General features: G+C 32.6%; 1 protein-coding gene across 1 annotated transcript; it reads right to left on the bottom strand.

The window, feature by feature from the left end:
* Nucleotides 1-235: 235 nt before the first annotated feature.
* LOC130655422 (receptor-type tyrosine-protein phosphatase mu-like) lies at nt 236-21439 on the bottom strand. Its single transcript, XM_057458176.1, has 32 exons — nt 21352-21439; nt 19446-19487; nt 18960-19279; nt 18736-18889; nt 18332-18637; nt 17708-17775; nt 17395-17620; nt 15534-15604; nt 12929-13154; nt 12554-12850; nt 12269-12342; nt 11958-12165; nt 10775-11065; nt 9954-10663; nt 9495-9690; nt 8941-9043; nt 8504-8792; nt 7378-7423; nt 7044-7158; nt 6190-6269; nt 5837-6070; nt 5276-5352; nt 5157-5193; nt 4747-4844; nt 4306-4437; nt 3943-4094; nt 3687-3822; nt 3182-3331; nt 2794-3102; nt 2486-2659; nt 1814-2104; nt 236-1477 (listed from the first exon to the last, which is right to left on the bottom strand). Exons 1-32 carry the CDS (start codon nt 21374-21376, stop codon nt 1406-1408), a joined length of 5709 nt encoding a protein of 1902 aa, XP_057314159.1. The 5' UTR covers nt 21377-21439; the 3' UTR covers nt 236-1405.
* Between the last annotated feature and the right edge of the window lie 294 nt (nt 21440-21733).

Below are 21733 nucleotides of genomic sequence, written 5' to 3' on the forward strand. Positions count from 1 at the left end.
AGCCATATTTGTTTTGCAATGCGTTTCAACTATTTCGAAACAACATTTTTGATAGTTTATAACTGGAACAACAAATTTTGGCGGGACACTCTAAAAGCTGATTTTATATGGTATAAAATATCAAACATTACCAGATTTTCTTGGACGTCGGTTTGCTGTTAAAAATATATATAAAAAAAAAACAGAATAACAAAGAATAATTAGGATGATTCTCACGCAGACAAAAATCCGCGTATTCTCATGAAATTAATTTATTTCTTACAAAATGCTTTACAATCTCGTAAAAGTGAAGTTTAGTCACATATTGATTTTTTCTCAATGTGGTCAACAAAACGGGGATTCGATACGAAAATGTGAGTGAAAAGCGACACGATAAGATTAAAGCTGTCCTTTTTTTACAATACAATAACTTATAAACTACAATATCTCTGAGACATATCCACAAGCAAAATAAAAATTACAAAGTACAAGAACGGCAACGAAGCTTTACATTCCATAAAACGTTGTTGATTCCATGAGTTGGAGGACACTACTTCTTCTCGTTATTTTATGGGTTTTGAAAAGCATATAATTTTTGGTAGCCTTTTTTTCCCTAACTTCCTGTGCAAATACGAGCAGGAATTTGAAACCACTTTATCATTTTTTAAAAGAAGAAGCTTCGCCGACCATGCACGACTTAAAATTAAATTCAAAGTTCGCTATTTTGGGAAGCTGATAAACGTTGTAACGTTGTCGAGAATCAAACTTTTAAAAAACGCAACATGTACACGAAAACACAAGTAAAAAATGAACACTTAACAAAGAACATATAGATAAAATTCTTTTCGATATAAAAATATGATTATGCTGGACTCAGCCAAAAAAAGGAAAAAAAATTATATATATATAAATATGTACATATGCATCTAAATTAAATGAAAAGATTTCCGCCATATTTTTATTAAAAATTTTCATTTTCCGCGCGAAAATCTGTTTCCGTTGTTACGTCACATCGCAACAAATAATGAAATTGAATAATGTCAATAACAAATTCGAGTAATATCGATGAAATCTTCGAGTAATATCGACGAAATGTCTTCGAGTAATATCGATGAAATCTTCGAGTAATCAAATTGCTTTGTCAGGATATAAAGAAGTAGAGCAAGAACATCATTTTTTTTAAGAAGCATGTTTTAATAAGTAAGCATGTAATGGTTGGAAAAGAATGAAAAAATAAACTCAAATTTTTTCTTCTCATTGTGTACAATCTCATTGTGAGAGAACTTTCCTTCAAAGAAAAAGTAAGTAACAGAAAAAGCTGCTGAAAGGAAGCTTTCCCAAATCATATAAATATAATTTTTAATTTTGTATCCGAATAAATAAACTGCCATCTTTATCGTTCTTACAACCTGTGTCAAAACCTCGCTCATAACTTCGTGTAATCATCAAAAGCATTTAAGTACTCTTGTACAGCAAAGTGGATATATTGATACTGGTCCTAAATAAATAAAGGATTGGATGAAAAAAAAAACTCGCGAAGTTAAATGAAATAACAGTAAAGAAGATTTACTCGCGAATTGCAAAATACCGTAAGGGGATTACTTTTCACGAATGACTGTCGCAGGCTAAAAATCCAACTAAAAGAATGTTTTTCCGCATTTTTCTGACAAAGAAAGACAATATACTGATAAATTTTTAAAGTTTAAAAATAGCTGTCAAGGTGACATGAAAAACAAGTAATTAAAAAACGATGTCTGGGGATACATGAACTTTTAACGAAAGAGGACACCTGTTAACTTATTATTTTCTTCAGAAATGACAATAATAACCCTACCATGTATTTGACAACATGAGGTCGTTGTATCCTCATTTTTTTGATCGCTTGAAACACATCAAACACTTTATCCACCTTAATGCGCTCAAGAACATGTATAATGGCAGCGAGGGCACCACTGCGTCCTATCCCGTCACTACACATTATAGTAATCGGACCCTGTCCGGACTGCTGTTGCCAACGTTCCAGTTGCGTTAGAAGATTTATTATTGCTTTGCATGAGTTTGGCACACGTGTCTCCGTCCATCCATGGTATTGGAAAAGTTTAACTTGAAATGAATTATTTGGATTCTAAACATAGGACAGTTAAAATAAGACATCACAGTTTTTAAACGAATCGAACTTCTTGTGGTCTGCTATTCCAAATAAAAATAACAACAAGCGTCTGTGTACTTCTCATCTGGATTTTGGACAAATAATTTTGTGCATCTTATAAACAACAGAATGTATTTTAACTTCACTTTTTTTAAGATTTCCTTACGAAGCCTCAACACACACAGTTTAAGATGCATTTTTGCGCCTTGTGCTTGGAAAGTTGAATTTCTACGCAAAAAAACTCCACGAGTCATTTCAAAGCACAGCCTCGATATCAGGCAAACTTCTTCCAATTAAACAACAACACGAGACCATAAATGATCTTGCTTGTTAAACAAAATTAGATTGAATAGTTACCCTTGTATCTGTGACCTGGAAGTTTCTCACTACTAGCTCAGTTGGAGGCGTTCTATACATGGGCTTCAAGAAACTGTTTGTAGACATATCATCCTTTTTACTGGCAGGTAGAGCTTCAACTGATATCATCTCATAGTCTCGGACACCAGAGTCGGGCCAAAACTTCGCATAATCCTAAAAGATATAAATAACGTTTGCAAAATACTACTGTGATATTCACAAGTTCTCATAGTATTAACCTCAAAGTTGTCAGTTTTACGGCTAAAGGTGAAGTCTTTTAAACTTCGGTGTAATAAGATATAACATACATCGCCCTCGTCCACTGCATTCAGCATGATAATAGACGTTGTTCCATGTTCGCTCACCATCCTCCAGAAATCTATCACCGTCTTTGGCAGTGGACTCTGTGTCAGTATAAACGCGTTTCGTTGTCTGTAGCTATCCACATAAACCGCGTTTATGTAGGTGGTAGATTCTTTATCGTCCACAGGGAGCAACAAAACTCTATTAATATCAGCAGGGAGTGCAGTTGAGTATCTGTTTTTGTGTATGTTTTCAGGTTGTAAAGCAGAGTGGAATTCGCTTTTCGGTAGTATTGGACTGGCGTGATTTAACGTCTAAACAACATAAAGCAGCATTAGATTAAAGAACGAACGAACGAACGAACGAACAGACGACGAAAAAAATTAACCATACCTTCCACTGCTTTTCAAACCCTGAGACTTTGGAATCTGGTTCGATTTGGTCCAATTTTCTGATAGTTTGCCTTAATTCTTGCAACGGTACCTGAGTCTCACCAGTGAGCAAATATTCCACAATAGCGTCGTGAACGAATATATATTGTTCCTAGAGTTAGAATGGCAAAAAGATTAGTCATGAAATAAAGTTTTTATGTAACATTTTTGACTCCAACTTAACACCATGTCCAGAAATCAGGTTTTGTTTGTTTGTTCGTTCGTTTGTTTGTTTTGCCAATAATTTTCATATTTTTTTTTGTTCTCTTATTTACGTAATAAAATTAAAATAGAAAACATAAAACCAGCGAAGTATACAAATTCTTTGACACTGCTGTTTTATTCGATCTTTCGAAATTAATTTCGGGAGCATGTTCTGAAAGACTGATAGACCAAACGGAAGAAAAATTAGAAAACTAATTACAAACAGAAGAAAATTAAAAAAAACTGTCTGCACAGTGGCGTACTTCCGTCTGGACCATCGCGATCCTTCTTCTTCTCATCACCGCTATTGTGTTAAAAATATCTACATCATTGTTGGCCTGAATTCGATCCAACATATTGTCGATGACAATATATGCACCAGTTCTCCCAACACCAGCACTAAAAATAGTTTTACAAGTTGCAGTAAATATGGGAACAACTATAGGCGGAGGAGGGGGGGAGGGATTATTTTAAACCAACAGAACAAAAGTTATTAGATTATTTAGAAGCTGTACTTACGAACAATGGACAATAACCGGGCCTTCGTCAGGAATAGTATCTAATCGGACTTTCTTTCTGAAGTTTAAGATCGTCGTAGGATATAATGGCACTCCGTGATCTGGCCAGCCAGTAAAATGGAATTGTCTAACCTCTTGAATGTCACATGAATTCTAGACAAAAATTAAGTAGTGTTTAATAATATCATTTCTTAACAGCCAAAAACAAAATATATACTCCTATAAAATAGAATGAAATATTTCTATTATATGTGTGTTTTATGTTATTATTTTTTAAAATAATACTACAAAAACGGAAGTTGTAAACTCGATGAAATAAAAACATTTTCTTATGGCAAGAGCGCTTATTTACAAGATAAGTTACCTTTTGCTGACCAGCCAATTCTAATTTGAACGTACGAATGGTGTAGTCTGCAAACGGCTCATTCCGAACAAGTGTGACTATTATATCGCCATACTCCGTACAATCATCGGGCCAGTACTTGTGACATTTTAACTAAAAAACGTTTACGATTATTTAATCACTAACAATTTTTTTAAAATTTAAGAGAAGCAAACTTTTGGTAGCGTTATAATATATGATCATTTCAGTGTGGGTTTAATCATGGAGGTATACCTCCATGATTTAATCAAAATTTGGAGATTTTTGCGAGGGTTGATGTGATTGTCTTTCTGGATAATTTGACAAAGATTTACTAAAACTTTAATATAAATTGTCATTTAAAAAAATTCAACATCTTGATATATCTGATTCGATTATTTTTATTGGCATTTAGTTTCACAAAAACTTGAAACAACAAATTACTTTGTTTTTTTCTTGTAAGTTCGTCAACATTACAATGGCAGTGGATCGAACTTCCCAAACCATGCGCCAGAAGTCATTAAAGGTGGCAGGTAATGGACCTAGAATCATTGAAAATACAGTAAAAAAACAATATTTAACGTATTTAGCAAGAAAATTGGAAGCAAACTTTATAATACTTTTATTGGGTAACCGCATGCACTGAATTTTCTCTAATAAGCGCCGGATACTTACTAAAAATGTCGGGTTTGGAAGGGGTGGCTTATTAGAGAAAACACGGTATACATGAAAGCTCTGTGTTAATGCGACGGAATTTTACCTCATATCGGATAAAATGTTCGTTGAGTGTATTTTAGCTAAACATAAGAAAACAGGCGACACAAAAAACTTGCTATTGTGGTTTCAACATTTACCTTGTGTGGATATATAAGCATTTGGTTTCTTGTAACCCTAAAAAGGTATAAAGAGAGAGTGCTATACATATGTCACTCTTCGTCCGTTTGCATAAAGGGAAACATTACTATGAACTCACGTCAATATATGAAGCGTTAATGTAGTCTGAGTTAGGTAAGCCATCTATGCTCGATAAAATCACTCTAGAATGATCATCTAAAAAAAACACGCCAAATTTATTAACAGGCTGACCCATTGGAGGGGGGGCTTAGTTACAGGACAATTTGTTAATGAACGTATATACTATGGCCTCGCCTAATCTTATTTTAGCTACCAATGGTGAAAACAATAAATTAAAAATTTACTGGAAACTACTTTATTGCATCCATCCGAAAATAGATACGAAATACAGCAGGTTGACTCGTATGCAAAACACCGCCTAAAGGCTGTTTCCACTTTAAGGGATTTTTTCGCGAAATGGAACGGGTTTAACTTTTTGTTAGCGTTCTGTGTGGAAACAACAGGCAAAAAAATAGTCAACCAATCAGATTATTTATGTGAGAATTGCACAAAGTGCGATACTTTCTATATTAAAATATGCACAATAATATGAAGTGGAAATTACCAGCAGAAAACCTTTTCCTGGAAATAAATACAGGTTAACTCGAAAACCAGAATGTACGCTGTAATTGGCACTTACATGCTACGATATTTGCGTATCTGTTTTTTGGTGCATTCTCGGGCAGATGAGCAATATCCCATGAGAATTCTTTCCCTATTTGTTGTTGATTGTACTCTGCTTTAAAGCCATTATTATCACTGCGGTGAAGTTTTGCGACTTGTTTTGGGAACAGCGTCGCTGCTATTGGTGGATGGTCTGGATGGACTAAATAGTCTCCACTCAGTGAAGCTGGCCGGTCGTGAACTAATGGAACTGAAAAACAATATGAAATTTAAAACATATGCTTTCAGCAATAGAAACCAAAATTGATTTATAAAATAAAATTATAGTTTAAATAAAATTATTGTACTTCAAATAAGACCCCCTTTTACCTATTTCTGAAGCTGTCCGAATTCTAATTAAACCAAGTTCATACGGATCCATCTTATCTTTTTTCTTTCTTCTTGAAGATCTTAAGAAAGAGAAACTCTGCCGTTACTACAACACACATACTTTGAATTTGAAAGTTCTGTCCCCTTTTAACTCTACTTAAATATACTATTTATGTAGAGTTAAAGTTGCTTTTAGCATATAGGCCTAAAAATATTAGAAGGTTTAAAACCTCATGGTTCAAAATCTATCACTGCCTGCATTCTTAATCTGCATTCTTAATCAGCATTTTTAATGTTAACCATATTTCGTATAAAAATTTAGAACACTGATATTTTTTCTGATAAACATAATGATAAAAGAGAAAAATATTGGATTCATTGCAAATATACGAAGTTTATCACACACGGTCAAGTGCTTCGGTGTCATATTGTGTCACTATTATATTCTGGTGCTGCAAAAGATCGAGTCAATAATTTTCGTCAATCTTAATCCAACTCTAGAAGTGCTTGCTAAAGATGTTTCATTGAACTTTTTTTTTGCCAAAATTACCATTTAAAAGTTAGTAACGGAAATATTTAACGTCCTTGGTGATTCCATCTTACGGCTGGCTCTTTCTCCCCTCCGACCGTAACTATGTTACATTACTGTTAGAGATACGTATAGCATTGCTCTAACTTGCCTGCCTACCACATAAGCAGGTTAGCGGTCAGACGGCACCAAATGGGCTAAAAACACTACATTTAAAGTGCGCCGGAGTGGGTACTCATACCTGAAACCTTGTGATTACTACCACTACACCATCTCCGCCTAAAACGCACAATTATCCCACAAAAGCAACCAATTACAGGCCTACCTCAAATACAACACAACCACAACAATGATAACAACAAGCAACAAAAAACCTGCACCACCACCAATCAGCGCAGGCAATGGGATGGGAAAACCTTTAGGGTCCTCTGCCTTTTTACCTGAAACACAAAATGTTAAAGGACACTCACATAACTGAAACCAATTACGTCTCATGATGTTTTTCTGCTTTTAAATTTCAATTTCTTGTCTTGTGAGTGACTTGTAAAATGAATAAGAAAGATATGAAGTAACACGAGTGTTGGTATTTTTTTTTATAATCGTTAAATGCAATGTTTAATAAAAAAGTAAGCAATTAACAACAAGAGGAATTCACGTACTGGTTTTTGGGAGAACTATACTTGTAGCAGGTCCATACAGTTTATTCTAAAAAAATGTGCTCAAAGTATTACTGTTGATACATAGTACTAAAGAACTAGAATCCCTTATAAATCAACCAAAGCTCAACATGTACAAACTAGCCAACAATGTTTATGTTGAACTAATTTGATGATCACACCAAGCCATGTTAGCCATGAATGAATTAGAATATCAATTCGAATATAGTAATTTTTCTAATTTCTATATATTACTTTCTCGATTAATAACTTGTTTGTCAAAATAGCATACAGCTTAATCAAATAAATAAATTAAAGGCAGACCATATAAACACTATGAAAAATAATTATTTAAAAAAAAATGCTTGATGTTGGTCGACTTTTTTTACCAATGAAAAACAGTAGTGACATATTGAAGAAGAACTACTTTGCTTATCACTAACATACTGCCAGGCAGCGAGGTGGATTCGATTCGTTGTCCCCAGAATTGGGAGCCACACACGAACCCACAACACTACGTGCGGCAATATGCTAGTGATGGACTCAGATAGTGCATTCGTTTTCGGCTCCCAGTTCTGGGGACCGCGGGTCGAATTCCGCTCACTGCCAGCAGTATATTACCGACGAGTAAAGTATTTCCTCTTTAATATGACTCGCACGGATTATACTCGCCCGCGTTAATCAGAGGTCAGATCGAGGTGAATCATTCTCTGTTGAGAATGAAAAAGACGAATGTTGCATGATAAAGATTTACCTATGCACCGTACCGACATGTTGGCCTATTTTTAATTGAATTTTGAGCTAACGTATCGATAATGCTAGACTCGATTTACCACCAAAATGGTACATGCAAAAAAAATTTTGTGAGACTTGTTTATTCCTTTACTATTAGACATAAATACTGGATTCCTTTTCCTAAAAATAATCTGCATTTTACTTGATTTAGAGAAAGCTAGGTAACACTACTGAACTAACTGTATCATAACGAACAGTTACCACAATATAAATCACATATTTGGTTCAATTTAATTCAAAATAAGATGTAATCCAGGATTGATCAATTAATATACATAAAAAACCTATTAGATGACTCGCAAAAGTTAAATATCAAATTCCAAAGAAAACTTACACCATCTTTAACGGTCACAGCTCTGACATGCAACATGTAACTGGTTTCTGGAGCAAGTGGTTGATTTCTATACCCACCGTACGTTCCGCCATCTCCAACGACGAATTTAGCTGACGACTGCAATTTATCTCCATCGAGATTGGCAGTTATATAAAAATTCTCATTATTTTTAATGGCTGTTTTATAATCGTTAATTTTGGCTGGCAACTGGACAATCTCTTTTCGAGTTCTTCTTTCTACTTTATTTGCATTGTCTCCCTCTAATATCTCAATGATAATGTCATAGGAGCTAAATAAAGGAAGCAGCCTGATACAAAAACATAGTAGAAACTGTGATGCAGTGGAGGGTTTGTTTTTGCTTGTAGTCACACAGGTTGCGTACCTATTTATGGCAACCAACATGCTGGTTGTTTTGCGAGATAAAATTGTTTACTTACTCAATTTTACCATTTTCTTGTGGGGCAGGTTTTAATTGAACTGGTATAGTGTTTGAAGTGATTTCTGATGGGTATGAAATGGGTGGTGCTGGCTCAACAGGAGCTAAAACAAAAACAAATAAAGAAAATAGAGTAAATTACAAATAACAAATAAATACAGGGAGAAAAAAATTGGTAAACGTTAATAGAGCCTTTCTCCCTGTTTTTCAGCATAAGAATACAATTGGTTCAACAGGTATACAGTTGCATGTTCGCACTGATATGAAGCTAAAAAGGACTTTAATTGAAGTTAAAAATGGGGGCTCAAATAATGGTCCAGGACCATTTCGCAGGACCTGCAGTGATAACAGTACAAATAAAGCCAAGCAAGTCATAATAATAATAATAATAATAATAATAGTAATGATAATAAATATTAGAAACCATTAAAAGGAAATATTGATAAAAAAAATTACATTAAAACGAAAAGAGAGGATTCGATTCTTTTTCAACTCAAATAAAAGTCGTTTTCTCAATGACATTGGCTTTACATTATTCAAAATAACAAACTCTACCTTTGACCTTGGTAATAATGAGAATATCAGGAGATGGAGAACCATAACCTTTAGAAGTCTTTGCATACACTTTTACATTATATATCGTTCCAGGTTTAAGGCCAAAAATTCTCAAAAGTCTCTGTGTTTTATTTACTTCTACTTTATCCATGTGTTTGAATGATGGGTTGTATGGTTTGTAGCCATGGTAAACCACCTACCGATGAAGGAAACAGATGAATATTAATGACTACTGCAAGACATATCAAATACTTTTCCTAGGCTTATCACACAGATTTCTTAAGAGTTATTGCACCCTGGTTCAGAATTCAGAAGCTGTAAAATTTCCTCTCACAGAACTCCCATGTGATCTTCAGTCCAAATGCATAGTTTTACTTTTGTTTGATGAATTCTTTACCAATAACTACTTTAAATAATTCACAAAATTATAATTTCAAAAAAAATGTAAATCATCCTCACCTTGTACATTGTTATGTTTCCATTTGGATAGTCCGGTTCGTCCCATTTTACAGACATCATTCTAGTTTCCTGCAAAGTTACAACTTTGACATTGGCTGGTGCGCCTGGCTTTCCCTCTGGAGTAACAACTGTTATTTCAACTCCTTCACCTTCTACGATAGTTGCTGCTTTCACAATGATCCGAAGTGGTGTGTGCGGTCGCAGATCAGTAAAAATATAACTCAGGGTGGTGTTTTCTACTTTCTTGGGATAATTATCGACTGGCGAAGGCAGTGCATCGTATTTAACATCGATAATGTAGTATCTTAAAATTCCAGGAATTCGTTCAGGTGGTAGCCAACTAATACTAACATAATCAGATGTTTTTGTTACAGTTAGATTAGAAACTTTGGCTGGTTTTTCTTCTCCTGTCAATATAACTTTAGGACGCGAAAATCCACTGCATATTGATAGAATGCAAGCCTTGATATTTATTTTATATTTAGTAAAAGGATCCACTTGTACAGTCAAAGTGTTGGTTGCGATATGTTCAGAAGGCGAAGAAACTAGAACCTCGGGAAATTTTTTTTCCTTAGTTCGAAGATTTTCAAGTTGAAGCATAAGGAAGTCAACGTCGCGAAAGCTTTTCCCATTTATTATATATGTTATTCTGATTGTCCTCGATGTAGGACTTTCCACTGTTTGCACAACAGGAACCTCAGGAACATGTACTATGATACAAAAAATCTTAAACTGGTACAGATCCTTGAAATAGTTTTAACACGTACACTACATCAATTAGTATATAAGCTACTACAAAGAAAAAACAAACACGTGATTACTTCGTTTTGTGCTGACCAAAATTGCACTGCTGTTTACACCAACACCGTTTGCAGTTTTTCCAGCAACTTTAACCTTATAAGTAGTATTTGGTTTAAGACTACCCAGGGTCATTGCTTTAGCAGTCGTGAAGTTTGTTTGTGCAGAATTACTATCACCGTCAACTTCATAAGTAACAACATATCCAAGCAATGTTCCATAAACGAACTTTGGATCAATGTTTTGCCATTCAATTTGAATGCTTGTATAATTCATGCTTTTCATGTTTAAACCTGTCGGTGCCTTTCCAGGAACTAGAAAAATCAATAAAAATAGTCTGTTTTTTAGGAATAATTTATGCTATTACTTTTACATACAAGCAGCAAGCACTGACATGTTTATGTAATTTACTAAAAATATACTAATTTATGTCAGCAAAATGTCATTCTTTATATTTATGCACGGATTTTTAGATTTTTAAGTCTTGATGGACGTAAAAAAAATTGAATTAAAAAAATGTTAATGTGGGTTTAATAATAATTCTGCAAACATTTTTTCAACATAAATAAATTGTTGATGTGAATTCTGGTTGACTGGAATACCACAAATAACAGATTAAGTGCCCAGTGTCTAAATAACTACCTAGAATAAGCGCACAGTGCCAAAGAGCTATCTTACCTAATTAAGTTACCATGGTATTAGACTGGGGCCTTATTTGAACTAGTTGGGATACTCTGTAAATAATGATACAAGTTTTTATATATTCTAAAAGCAAACAACAGCCACTTAGTACAATTTAGGTACATTTTTAGGGTTGCGTCAAAATGATATTATCTGTTTTTCCTAGTGTTATACAACATCGTAGTATAGCTAATTGTTTTCGTGGAGGATGACGTCCAATTAAGTACCAAGTCATTTTAAGCGGGAACCTCTAAGAACGCAAAATTAAGTGCCAAGAGAATTTAATTGGTCATTTTTGGTATCACGAAAAAATCCTAACATGGTGAGGTTCCATATAAATCCCGTAAAAAGTCCCAATTTTAAGGGTTGAGTGTAGAAATTTTTTATTAAAGAATGTTTTTGCAACTAAATTTATGTTTATTGTCACACTGAAAATATACCACAACTACAAATGTAACTGTTATTTCTGTTCTTTTTATCCAAAGATACGCAACTTGTGTATCAAGGAATGTAAACAAAACTCACCAGTACCAACTACAAACACTGAACGCAGGATAGACTCGCTACTCCTCCCCAAACTTTTCATTAAAATTTTTACGTCGTACTGTTTCCAAGATAGTAATTTTGATACGGTGTAATCATTAGCACTTCCAACATCAATTTTTACCCATGTGTCAATAAGATATTGTTGTTTATAAAACAACACAAAATTCATGCCTTTTACATCTGAGCTCTAAAACCAATAAAATAGTTCATTGTGAGCAAGCACACCTTGTTTGAGCAAAATTTTGAAAAGCATAGTCTCAGAATGCATAAAGAAATACTAAAATACTAACTACATTCCACTGGATATAAAAACTGTTGGGGACTCTGCTTTTCAATGCTGTAATGACTGGTGGTTGTAATGGTCCTATAAAAAAATGAAAACCTTTTATCAAAAGAAGAAAAATTTTCTGATCAACTATGCCATAATCCATTTGTCATTGTTTACTTAGAAAAATGTTTAATATTTTCTTAATGCAGTTTAACTTCCAAAAAACTGATCCTGCTTGAGAGCTCGATTTACCTAAACAATGACATTTTACCTTGATTTTGAAACAAATACATGCAAGAAGACTTACCACTGGCAGTGGATACTTTTATCTCTTGCGAAAACGGACCTAACACAGAGTTCGAAACAGCTGCAACTTTGAACAAATACTCAGTATCACGCTTTAAACCTTTTACAACTCTGTGAAGGTCTTTTGTTGGTGAGCTATGTGAGCTTTTAAAGGCTTCTTTACCTGCTGCATAAAAGATTTGATAACCTTGAAAACCTGTAGGTATGTATTTCGAAGGCAATGCACTCCATTGTAACCCTATTGACGTAGTGGTTAACACATTCGCAAATGTCAGATTCGCAGGAGCAGCACCTGGTGCTAAAATTAAAACAAAGAAGATTTCAAAACACGAAGTTTGAAAATATTCAAATTGCTAAATTCATTTTATATGCTAACCTGTCCCAGTAACAAGAACTGTTTTTGTGTTTGATGACATGTTGTACTTGAAGTCAAATAAAAGTACAAAGACTTCGTATTTTGTCCATGATAACAAACTAGGGATATCAGCCTCAGTTTGAAGATTTTTATTTGTGAAGCCAATTTGCATCCATTTATTCCTCGATCCTTCCTGTCGATAATGTATTGAAATACTGAACACTCCTTCATCTAAATCTGACGGATTCTAAAACAAACAAGGAATTTTATTTTTTTATAAACTAAATGCAAAAATTCTTAGATTTGTTGTTACTTTCATAAAAATCACATGTGATTATTCTAACACACTGGTATCAACATCATTTCTAAAATTAAAATTTTGGTGGCGAAATGTGGTAGTTGTATTACGCAGTAGCTGTACGTACGCTGTAATTATTTTATGTCAGTGGAACTATCTTTGTTGCATGTTTGCATGTACTGCATGTCACATTATCTCTTAATAATGTGTAATGTTTTTGTATACTTTTACTGTATTTGTGGCAATCTGTAACTATGCAAATATATAATATCAAATAAAAATGTATAATAACAATCAAAACAACAAAGCATGCCATAAAACTACTTTCGTGCAACTGCAGGTCAAACCATTAGTTGTTTTTAAATATACATATTCTATGTTTTAAACTTCATCTTTGTCCTATACATAAATAGGAATGATTATAGTTATAGGGTTTAAATGTCAGTTGTGAAGAAGACCTTTTATGAATTTCCTTAAATAAAATTAGTTTTCTGGTTTGACATTATTTAGCAGTAGTGACCTATATTTGTAATATTTTGTGCAAGTTGTTCCTAATTTTATTATTCACTTGTGAAACATCTACTATTTTATTCAAACAAACATTTTTTCACATTATAAATTACAGTCAAACCAGTGTATAACAATCACCTAAGAAAACCATAAATATTTATGTTAAAGACGAGTGACTGTTATTTGACGATTTTTAAACTTTAAAATAGTACAACTTTATCTTATTATCATGTAGTATGCGAGTTATATTTATTGAATATTTTACAGGACATACAAAGTTTGCTTCAACAAAGTTTTCACAAAAACAAAAACAATGTGCTTTAAAGGTGTGCAACATTGGTTACTTGTTGGCTATATACTGGTTGTGTAATAGAGCCACTGGTTTCATTAAAGAGAGGGTCAAAAGAGGCAGGTTAATTTATTACTAAAAATTGCAGGGCTGCAATTTGAAAAGCATGCCAAAATTTAAAAACTTTTTGAGAATTTGACCAATGCAAGATAACAACTGATAGCCATTTTCAACTGGTTTATACGGGAAATCAGCAGCTCTGAATGGCTAAAAAGCCTTAACGACAGGCTTTATACAGCATAAACAGCATATAACTTTTAAACTCATAGCAACTATAATGGTAGCTATAAATATAAACAAATAACATCGCCAGAGAATCGTTAAAACATAGCTACATAAATGCAGATTCAAAAATCAAGTTGCAGTAAAATCTTGAATCACTCTGCCAGAAAAACAGCCATTACAGCGACGTCTGTTCAAATCATGTTTCTCAATAAAGTGGTCACAAAAACATTGAAAGTTTAAAACTTCCTTTACAAAATATCACAAACTCCACATCCATTTCATCAAGAAATGTTGATAATTTTAAATCCATGTTCGATGGTGTACACATAAATATCTGTGTTTTCAATATAAACATTCATCAGGACATGGCGTAGAATTTTTGTGATAAACTTTGGATCAAGAAACGTTTAAAAAATATTATATATGGTTATTTGAATGTTTTGTTTTCTTTTGGTATATGTATTGAAAAAATTAAAGCAATAAAATTTAAACCAACTCCGTTTTTTAAGCCAATCCTTTTAGTTTCACTATATCTTAAATCAATCAGGTTTTTTAAAAGCTTCTACTACAAGTTTTTACAAGAGATTGTAATTTCCTTATAGCACTGTGGAATATAAAATAGGTAGAGATAGCACATTATCAAGAGTGCTAATGATCTTAATACATGGACAAAAAATACAATCCTAAACGTACTATTCATTCTTCAAGACTGGAGTGACCCTGCACTTGTTCCTACTACAAGCTTTTACACTTATGTAATTGTCTGATGACAATAAGGAACACAATATGGCTAGAGAATACAAATGTTTTCTAACAGTGCCAGTGAGAATAAACAAGTGCAATCATTGCATCTTAGACCTATAACCCATATTTATTTACCTTTGTTTCTTAAAGTCCCAACAACTGTAACCTCAAAAACTCGTCCTAGACGGCCAAAACTAGAGATAGCCGTTAGAGCACTTTCTTTTTAACATGGGCACCCGTCTTAAACAGTGACTATTTTTGATTTCCTTAAGTGGCCATTATACACAGGTTTGGCTGTATATTGTATTACCAGTACAACTAATCAATAATCCCAATTAATGAATATTGATGTCCATGCAATATTTCTAGCCATACATACAACAGATATAAACAAAAGACACATAAATATAAAAAAGTGTATTTATTACTTTTTTAAGCATGCCTTTCACACTTAGTATTAATAACACTTTTTAAAACATGTGTGAAACAAACATACAAACCTCCCAAACAAGATGCATAGTGTTTGGCTTTGTAGACTCAGCCACTTTAATAACAGGTGGGTTTTCAGGACCTACAACACAAAAGTTTAAAATTTATACATATGACAGAAAAGAAGCAAATCCGCATCAATCAAAAAAACTTTAATCAGTTGGTTAGTTAGTTAGTTAGTTAGTTAGTTAGTTAGTTAGTTAGTTAGTAACACTCATTTAGACACAAGAAAGGCTAGCCCTGCATCTTTTTCCAATAAACTATAAACTAAACAATTACATAAAAGAGGATTTAGGTATATTTCTAGCATAGTGGAAGTGTAGTATAAAAAACTGATAAAGAATGTAAAAAGATAATTGGAAAGATGGGTTAGTAAACCTTCATATGTAAAAAAAACAGGGCTATTTTATAAAAACTTTCTATACTAACTGTCAAATTTTATCAATGTTAACTAACATAAGAAACAGTCAATCTCTTGCTCTGTGTTAGATCTCTATGTACATGATCAGACAGGGTTAAGACGTGAGGATACGAAAAAAAAGGGTTTTTTATTTTTTTCAGTGATTAAAAAGAAAAAGATCTGGGCTTTAAAATGGTGCAATAAAATGTATTTAAGATATATTATTATCCCTAAAAATTTTTTTTTTCATAAACTACTTTTTTGTTATGGGATAAAGATCAAATATTTGTTCACACGTAATCATCTTGGGTATTAATTTTTACTACTCAATTATGTTCAAGGTTATAAATGATAGCCGACTCAAAGAGGAAAATGATTTTCGTATGTAGTTAAAAGATTCTTTTTAAGTTTTTCTCCTATTTCCCATAAGGACATTTTTTTTCTTTTTTGTCTTCCGAAGTTGAATATAATTTACTGTGAAAAACATGGCAAAACCAGTTTATAAGTTAACAGCGAATAAAAATGTCCTATCGTCATAAAGCTTTTATATCATCAAAAAAAGAAGAAAATCCAAAACAAAAATATTTGACTCACCAGCTAAAAGAAGATTAAAGCAAAAGGTTTCTACTGCCGATTGCCAAGCACTAGTCGAAAAGATTTTTGTTTCTAGAATTTGTTTTTGTTTTACCCATACTCAACTGTGTATAATTGCCAATAAGAGCGAAGGAGTGCAGCATAAGCAGAAGATGTGAGAAAAACTTGTTAACAAATAGTTGTTACCATAGTGATCAATTATTATGCAGAAGTATAAGATTTCTGTAAGAAACTTAAAAGCTCTTTTTCACAGTGTTAAATTTTTAAGAGAGTATCACTTACGTTTTAAATCTCTTTTACAAAACTATAAAGGATGTGGGGTGGAGAGCACGCTTAGTGTAGAGGAATGTTTGATCTAAAAATGCTTTTTTTTACTTCTTGAGAATGAGTAGAACGCGAGTTATAATGAGTTTTCTGACAATTAGAGGTCAAAAATTGTGGAAAAATTTTAATACTAAATAACTCCAAAAGTAAAAAACATTAAGAAAAAATTAAAAAAGCGTTTTTAGATCAATGTCTTGTGATCACAAAAAAGCAAACAGCAAACTTGAGATATTAGTTGTTTTGTAAAAGAGATTGAATTTGTAGGAGGGGGTCATTTTCTTTCGTGTTTATTAAACCTTCAAATTTTATTTTTTTCTTAATAATTTTTATACCATTATATAGGTAATCATATAGGCTTTCTAAAAATATATACATTAATATATCAAAATAAAGTTTTGGTGAATTAAAAGCATTTTAAAATATCACAGCGTTTTCGTATACTCATGCCTTAATAAAACATAACAATAAAGTTAGTAAAATTAGTATATTTTGTTGAAAATTATGCAACTTGCATGTTCAGGTTAGTAAGTTGTTGATAGGGTAATTTTTCTTACGTTTTCCTTCAACATGAACATAAGCATTAGCCCAATCACTTTGTCCCATTTTATTTTTTGACGCCATTTTTATAATGTAGTCTGACCAGCTTTTTAAGTCAGTAAGTTGATAAGTTAAAACGTTAGCACTTAATCTAACAGTTTTAAACATAATGTCACGTTCCTCTCTGTAGTACAGGATAAACTCTGTGATGTCGTCAGAGCACAAGTAGCCAAGTGCAGTTTTCTAAAGCAGCAGAACAAAAATTATTAATTATATATTAATAATGACAAGTTTTAAAGTAAAGATGGTGTTTGTTGTAAAATAAATTACCTTCCAGCTTAGTGTGATTGTTTTCGCAGCTTTGTTGACAGCGATTAAGTTTTGTGGTTTAATAGGTTCTAAACACATGAAAGTTTGCATGTGAACAAATTCGAAACAAAAAATTACCGTAGAACAATTGAACTGAAAGGTGAATATGAAAATTTGGTATGTATCAAATTGCTTTTTCTTACGACCCCTACCCCTGCTCACACCTGTATGTTTTTGCCCAACCCTCCCTCCCTTGTGTATCTCGACTTTCAAAAAATTCTATAAAAATATTTGAAAAGTAAAAATCCTGATTTTTTTAAGACGCTCGTATTAGGATTCTATGAAAACATCTTATTTTACGAAAACATATTATTCTATTAAAACATTTATTCTATGAAAACGTTAGGGTAAGTGAAATAATTTCATCTATTTCTATTGACTTAAGACGATTCTAGAAAAATAAATTGTTGTTTCCTTGCTTGAGTTTGAGGATTGTCTTTACGTAAATAAAAGACATTTAGCTGCGAGTAAATTTAACCCTTAAATTTTGTATCGTGACAGTCAAATGTCAATATTGAACAGTCAATGACAAAAATAGGGACAAATAAGGCATAGACAAAAATAGGGACAAATAAGCAAACTTACTACCACGCTGTGTTGTTGTTGTCACAGTTCTAACCTCAGGTAATCCACACCCATTTAAGTTATAAACACGCAAAATAAACTTGTATTCTGTACAACTTTGCAAAGTTGGAATAAGCTTGGTATATGAAATAGGAATGCTTGTCGTCAATGGATCAACTTTGAACTGATTTATGTAATAAAGTATTTTATTGTCAACAATAAAATACGAAAAATAAAAAAAGCGGACATCTTTCTTGACCTGTTTCCACAGTATGTTTATACTATCTTTTTTCACATCAGATACATTGAAGTTTCTAACCTTGCTCTCTATAAAAAATATGGGGAAAATTAAATTATCAAAAAATATATTTTAATTTAAAGTAATATATAACTTTATGTTTTTATGTTAAATCATAATGCATTACCCAGTTTGACAATGGAACTACAACCAACTATATCCACCCTCAAAGCAATTCCAACATAATAATTCTTTGGGTAAAATCTCACATATCTCGCTGTAACCGGGCATGGTAACTTCTGTGTAACTATAGAATTGCCATTAATGTTTCCTGCAAACACCTGTAAATAATATTTTAACATCAGCATTGGTTTAGCGAAGAAAGAAGTAGAAAACAAAAACAGTTCTTACATGGTCAACAGAGTTCACATTTAGGAATTTACTGAAAATGTGTCCGTCATCTCCAAAATAAAGGTGATATGATTTCACAAAGAAGTTTCCTGCAGGTAAGCCTTGTGTTGATACACCAGTAATGGTTTTAACAGCACCCAAATCTACTTGTAAGTAATCAGTAGGTACTGATCCATCAAAGTTTTGAGGAATCCAAGCAGATTTTAAATTATTTAATCTTCCTTGTAATGGGCCATAGTTTTCAGTACTAGATGAAGCTGTAAATGCACTGCTTGGTAGGTAACCCGTAACACTTGCACCAAGAGGCTGTGAACAATTTTCTAGAACAACGTTAAACTAACTAATATACACTGACAATATCTGCAAAACTTTGCTTCTTGTAAAATTATGAAATCAAAGCTGGATCTCTGTATATTTTTATTTGAAATCTACTGAAAAAGATTTCAGGCGAAAAAAAAAAAAATAGTCAACTACAGAGCAGCTTACCTTGGGTGATGCAAACGCTTGGGCATATCAAAATATTTAAAACTATAAAAAAAAGTGATAGTGTAACAATATGTGATAACATAACAAGAAGTGCTGAGATTTTCTAGAATTTGATTATGCATTACGAAAGTAGTAAATACAGGAAATTCCATACCCACACGTGCACGCCTATACATGCAATAGCTGTCCAGGCCTGCAATTTATCAAACGTGCCAAATTATTATAGAGGATTTAACTGATGAAAGCTACATTTTTAAAAAAATCAATGTCAAATATTTTGAGATTCAACTGCATTATCAAATACAGTCCAATACAACATACAATCTTGTGGTTAAATTAGTTTTTTTTTAAAAAAAAAAAGGTTTAAATGTATTTAATTGAATGTTATTTTCATCTACCGTATTTTCAGTATATAACCCGCGGGTTATAAGTTGATTTTTACGACTTCCACCATTGGTGCAGGTTATAATGTGGTGGGGGTAATGTGATAAGTTTTATATTTTCTGTCATTTATTGTGAAATTTAAAGTTTATACATTTAATGAAGTAAATAGTACCAACGGAATAAAATGCGTACATTAATATAACTCCATGCGCGATTTAATTTTTTTCATACAGTGAAATCGCTTTAACTTTCTATTGCTTGCCAGTGCTAATATTACGAGCTCTCTCTGAAACACAATTCTGGAGATCATTTTTCTTTTGTGTTGAATATAATTCTAATCTATTTATATCTTTGCAATCACATTGAGCACATTGAAATGATTTGCTTCTGGTAATAGAGCAATATAGGAGGTATCATTTTTAGGTTAAATTGACAGGTATTTCGCAACCTAGTGCACAGGACTTAATTTTTGATTCCTGTTAAAAATATTGAAAAATGGTAAAATTAAAGTATAGATAATAATTTTCTTTTTTATCTTTGCTACCTTCGAGCAACAGGTGGCCACTGAAAATATCAAAAATAAATATAAAATACAACTAATAAGACACACGCAACTATCTCCTCCTCATTGCCGCCATTCATATTATCATGCACACTGTGATTGCTTAGATATAAATAGATAACAAAATTCTATAAACATTAGAAAAGAATGTTCCGTACATCGCTGTTACAGACAATCCGTGATAATTATGTTTATCTTTATGCCAAAAAAACTTAAATATACTAGTTCAGACACTCGGTTCTCGTGTTTGGTGTTCACGAGTTTAAACGTCCCCCACTTGTCTCCAGCATGAAAAAACAGAACACACGCACATTTTTATAAAATGATTAGGGTAACTAAAAATACGCTAAATTTTTTTCTTAGCACGATGCGGGTTATGCAAAAGGTGTGGGTAAGTAAAACACACTAATTGAAATTTTATGCGGGTTATACAAAGGTGCAGGCTATCTGATAGCGTCTAGTTTATAACTCACTAAAAAAGCTGAACTGCGGGTTATACCTGTGGTTAATTTATTTTATTTTTATTTGTTTACTGTTAATTATATTTACACATAATTTTTTTTGCATATTAGTTCATACTTTTTATTTGTTTTTAAATATATTTTTTTTAGATAAGGAGAAAATTAGATCTTAGGAGTTACTTCACTTTTCTGTTTTTCACAATTAGCAAAGTATAGCTACAGCATTAAAAAACTCTCATTTCTCAAAGAAATCTAACAATTACAAACAATACATGGCTTATCTCGATTTTAGAGGAATCATATTAAATCTCTTACATTAGAATTACCATATGGTAAACTGCAAGCCTTGTAAGTCCCTTGAAGTTTGTTTAAAAATCGCACATATTTTAAATTAATAAAATTGTATTTAAACGTGCGATTCGCAGCGCAAGTGTAGTTTTCCTCCTGGAATTCCCTGAATCAATAGAAGAACTCTAGAGTACAAGTTATACTTTCTTACCTGTGATAACTATTAACTTCTTCATACTAATTACATACCATTATTTTAACATAAGTATTTTTTTTCCTAAAGAAGAAATGCATATTTAAATTTTCACAATTAATAAATCCACATTTTTCCTTTTAAACTTGATGTATTGACAATTTTTTGATGATAGCTGAAGTCTAATCCCAATTGCAAGTATATCTATTCAGTGGCAGATGCACTTAGTCACACAGTCACATCCTAGTAATACCTAAACTCCCTCTACCTGATGCCTGAACTTTGCACCTCGCTTGGAACAGAAAATTCTAATCTCTAACAAAGACATGGCTACATAAACTGAATGCATATACAGAAAAAAACATATAGGATAGAAAAGATAGCTTCTTGTATAAAAAAA

The sequence above is a fragment of the Hydractinia symbiolongicarpus genome, chromosome 8 (assembly GCF_029227915.1).
Source record: "Hydractinia symbiolongicarpus strain clone_291-10 chromosome 8, HSymV2.1, whole genome shotgun sequence".
Classification (NCBI taxonomy): Eukaryota; Metazoa; Cnidaria; class Hydrozoa; order Anthoathecata; family Hydractiniidae; genus Hydractinia; species Hydractinia symbiolongicarpus.

Excerpts from the sequence above, each read along its gene's own strand:
- LOC130655422 (XM_057458176.1), bottom strand. The coding sequence starts at position 21,376 with ATGAAGAAGTTAATAGTTATCACAG. Across the intron at positions 10,664-10,774 it reads TTTGGTCAGCACAAAACGAA|TACATGTTCCTGAGGTTCCT; the intron begins GTAATCACGTGT and ends TTTGTATCATAG. Across the intron at positions 2,660-2,793 it reads ATGCAGTGGACGAGGGCGAT|GATTATGCGAAGTTTTGGCC; the intron begins GTATGTTATATC and ends TATATCTTTTAG.